This window comes from Terrapene carolina, unplaced genomic scaffold (assembly GCF_002925995.2).
Source record: "Terrapene carolina triunguis isolate 2854851 unplaced genomic scaffold, T_m_triunguis-2.0 Scaffold25633, whole genome shotgun sequence".
NCBI classification, from domain to species: domain Eukaryota; kingdom Metazoa; phylum Chordata; order Testudines; family Emydidae; genus Terrapene; species Terrapene triunguis.
In genome coordinates, this window is record NW_020689984.1 from 2,723 (window position 1) to 6,517 (window position 3,795).

Sequence of the window (3,795 nt, forward strand, 5' to 3'; positions counted from 1 at the left end):
CGGAACCAGCCCCCCACACAGATTGGAAAATGGAATGTCTCCCCCCTCCCCATTTTTGATTGTGGTCATGTCCCCCTTCCGAAGCTAAGTGGGTAGAGGCCTGGCCACCGCTACTTGGATGGGAAACCTGTAGTGAACAAATGAGCAGCATGGGGGGCACAGTGGAGGGCGCTGTCCCCTCCCAGGCAGTGCTGACCCCAATGCCCCAGCATGATGCCGGGGTCCCTGTGCTCCCTTTGGCTGCTTTCTCCTCACACCGGGGAGTCCTAATGCCAATGTCCTGGCTGGGGGGGGCTGTGACCTTAGGGGGAGCGCTCAGAGATCCTGTTCCCTGGGCGGGGCCGGTGCTGATGCCTGTCTTCCCGCAGCGGAGAACATGCTCTCCCAAGCGGAGTTCTACCAGCGCACGGACCCGGCCCAGCAGGAGTCCGGGGAGTTCATGTTCGAGTTCGACCAGGACGAGATCTTCTATGTGGACCTGGAGAGGAAGGAGACCGTCTGGCGCCTGCCCGACTTCGGCAAGTTCGCCGGCTTCGAGGCGCAGGGCGCCCTGGGCAACATCGCCGTGGACAAGCACAACCTGGAGAACCTGATCAAGAGGTCCAACCACACGTGGGCTGAGAATGGTACGGCACGGGGGAGCACCTTCCCTGCCAGGGACCTGACCCTCCCCCTACCTTCCCTGCCAGGCACCCCTCCCGGGGCCCTCTCCCCACCTTGCTCACCAGTGGGCTCTCCCCTCCTCACACGGCTCCAGTACCAGCCTCCACTCAGCTCCCCTCCCAGCCCCTGGAGGGCTCCGGGGAGCCAGTCAGCCGGGCCAGGGCTCTGCAGGGCAGGGGGCCTGGGCAGTTCACACCCTCCAGGCTGGGGGCCCAGGGCAGCTCCTTTGCCGAGGGCTGTTCGTGGCCCTGCCCAGCGCCAGGCCCTGCCCCTGAGGGATTCTCTCCCCTGCCCCTTGTGCCCCGTGAGCCGTCAGGGCAGGGAGCTGGGATGGCCTCAGTGACGCCCCCACAGTCCTGGGGAGAGACCCTGAGTTGGAGCGTGAGCACCAGGGACTGGCTGGCTCAGGGGGGCGGGGAATGGGACACGGGGCCTTTCCCCTCTAGGGCGCGCTGGCTCCCATCCGGCCCCAGGGCAGGGACTGGCTGGCTCAGGGGCAGACAATGGGACCCACTAAACCCTGTCTCCCCAGTGCCCCCTGAGGTGACCGTGTTCCCCGAAGACCCCGTGGAGCTGGGCGAGCCCAACGTCCTGATCTGCTTCGCGGACAAGTTCTTCCCGCCCGCGCTCAGCGTGACGTGGCTGAAGAACGGGCAGGAGGTGACCGAGGGCGTCTATGAGACCGACTTCTACCCCCGGCAGGACAACTCCTTCCGCAAGTTCTCCTACCTGCCCTTCCTCCCCAGCCAGGGCGACTTCTATGACTGCCGGGTGGTGCACGGGGGGCTGCCCGAGCCCTTCACGAAGCACTGGGGTGAGGCCGGGGCGCCCGGGGACCCCGCTGGGCACAGGGCTGGGAGCCAGGACTCCTGGGTTCTATCCCAGCTCTGGGAGGGGAGTGGGGGCTAGTGTGTTAGAGCAGGGGGAGCTGGGAGCCAGGACTCCTGGGTTCTATCCTGGCTCTGGGACGAGAGTGGGGACTAGTGGGTCAGAGCCTGAGGAGGTTGTGAAGGCTAGGACTATAACAGGGTTTAAAAGAGAACTGGATAAATTCATGGAGGTTAACTCCGTTAATGGCTATTAGCCAGGATGGGTAAGGAATGGTGTCCCTAGCCTCTGTCTGTCAGAGGGTGGAGATGGATGGCAGGAGAGAGATCACTTGATCATTGCCTGTTAGGTTCACTCCCCCTGGGGCACCTGGCATTGGCCACTGTCAGAGACAGGATACTGGGCTAGATGAACCTTTGGTCTGACCCAGTCTGGCCATTCTTATGTTCTTAGAGCGGGGGCAAAACTGGGAGCTCAGACGCCTGGGTTCTATCCCAGCTCTGGGAGGGGAGTGGGGGCTGGTGGGTTAGAACATGGAGGGCTGGGAGCCAGGACGCCTGGGTTCTATCCCGGCACTGGGAGGGGAGTGGGAGCTGGTGGGTTAGAGCAGAGGCAGGGCTGGGAGCCAGGACTCCTGGGTTCTCTCCCCGGCTCTGGGAGGGGAGTGGGGTTCTAGTGGGTCAGAGCAGGGGGGCTGGGAGGCAGGACTCCTGGGTTCTATCCCGGCTCTGGGAGGGAAGGTGGGAACAGCCCCCCCTCACTCCATGCCCTGTCCCTCTCCCCCTCTCTCCAGAAGCCCAGGTGCCCACCCCCATCCCCGAGACCACAGAGACCCTGGTGTGCGCCCTGGGCCTGGCCGTGGGCATCATCGGCATCATCGCGGGCACCATCCTCATCATCAAGGGCATGAAGATGAACGCCGCCCGCAACCCACGGGGCCCCTTGTGAGTAGCCGCTGCCCGGGGAGGCACCTGCTGCACCCGCAGCCCCTGGGCCCACCCAGCACCCCCTGGGGAGACCCCCTCACCCGCTGTGTCCCCCCAGCCAGCCACAGCCCCTCCCCCACCCAGCACCCCCCGGGGAGACCCCCCCCACCTGCTGTGCCCCCCCAATCACACACACAGCCAATCACACACACAGCCCCTCCCCCACCCAGCACCCACTGGGGAGACCCCCACACCTGCTGTGCCCCTCCCAGCCACAGCCCCTGGGCCCACCCAACACCCCCTGGGGATCTCCCCACCCGCTGTGCCCCCCAGCCAGCCACAGCCCCTGCCCCCCCCCAGCACCCACTGGGGAGACCCACTCTGCCCCCCGGGTGCTGGGGAACGGCCCTGATCCCTGCCAGCTTCGCATCGGGGCCCAGGGCTCCTGGTAACTGACCCTCTTTGCCTTTCAGATAAACGCAGGGAGGAGCCGGGCCCCCGAATCCCCCAGGTGCCTTCGTGGGACCCGCTCACGCCCCCCCCCGCTGTCCCCAGCGTCCCTGCTCCGTGCCCATTGGTGCCAGCTGCTGTACCCAGGCGGGAGCCCCCCGGCCCCGTAACTGCACCGAGCCAACTCGCTAGAGACTCACCAGGGAGCCAGCCCCCTTGGGCTGCCCCTGCACCCCCCTGCTGGGCTTGGGGGGGCACCTATCCAGGGAGAGGGCTGCTGCCCCATGGGGCTGGGAATGGGGGTGGCCCCTCGTCAGGGGGTAGCAGGGCCCACGGGGCTGATCCAAACCCCATTCCCGTCATGGGGAAGGTTTCTCTTGACTCCAGTGGGCGCTGGATTGGGCCCCGAGCCCGGCCCCTATTGGCCAGAGGCTGCTGTCAGTCACCCCAGGTAAAGCCCCTCCAGCCATTACCCAGAAGGCTTTGGGCCAGATTCGGCCATTCCCGGTCAATGGGGCCCTGTGGGGCGGGATCAGGCCCATGGCTGGGGGTGGGGCAGCCCCAGCGCCCGGCTAAAGGCCCCATCGTGCCCGTGTGCGGCTGCCCCGGGGTCCAGCCCTGCTGAGCCCAGCGCGGGGTCTGTGTGGGACGGGCCCAGTCCCTGTACAGCCCCCACCCTGGGCCCCGTGTGTTACAGCCCGGCCCCCCCCCGCCCTGTGTCCTGTGTGTGTCACAGCCTGGCCGCCCCCCCAGCCCTGCGCCTCGTGTGTGTCACAGCCCTGCGCCCCCCCCGCCCTGTGCCCTGTGTGTGTCACAGCCCTGCGCCCCCCCGCCCTGCGCCCCGGGTGTGTCACAGCCCTGCCCCCCCGCCCTGTGCCCCGTGTGTGTCACAGCCCTGCGCCCCCCCCCGCCCTGCGCCCCGTGTGTG

At 67.1% G+C, this 3,795-nt stretch overlaps 1 protein-coding gene across 2 annotated transcripts; it reads left to right on the plus strand.

Moving 5' to 3' along the window:
- Window positions 1-376: 376 nt before the first annotated feature.
- Window positions 377-3,372, plus strand: LOC112123021 (HLA class II histocompatibility antigen, DR alpha chain-like). 2 transcript variants are annotated; one of them, XM_029914004.1, is made up of 4 exons: window positions 377-626; window positions 1,196-1,477; window positions 2,285-2,435; window positions 2,891-3,372. In XM_029914004.1, exons 1-4 carry the CDS (start codon window positions 377-379, stop codon window positions 2,892-2,894), a joined length of 687 nt encoding a protein of 228 aa, XP_029769864.1. In that variant the 3' UTR covers window positions 2,895-3,372. The 2 variants fall into 2 exon arrangements, with proteins under 2 accessions (XP_029769864.1, XP_029769863.1); XM_029914003.1 differs by lacking the exon at window positions 2,891-3,372 and having other exon boundaries at window positions 2,285-2,439.
- Window positions 3,373-3,795: the final 423 nt, after the last annotated feature.

Coding starts and splice junctions, on each gene's coding strand:
- LOC112123021 (XM_029914004.1), top strand. CDS start 377: ATGCTCTCCCAAGCGGAGTTCTACCAGCGCACGGACCCGGCCCAGCAG. Junction 627..1,195: donor CCACACGTGGGCTGAGAATG/GTACGGCACGGG, acceptor CTGTCTCCCCAG/TGCCCCCTGAGGTGACCGTG. Junction 1,478..2,284: donor GCCCTTCACGAAGCACTGGG/GTGAGGCCGGGG, acceptor CCCTCTCTCCAG/AAGCCCAGGTGCCCACCCCC.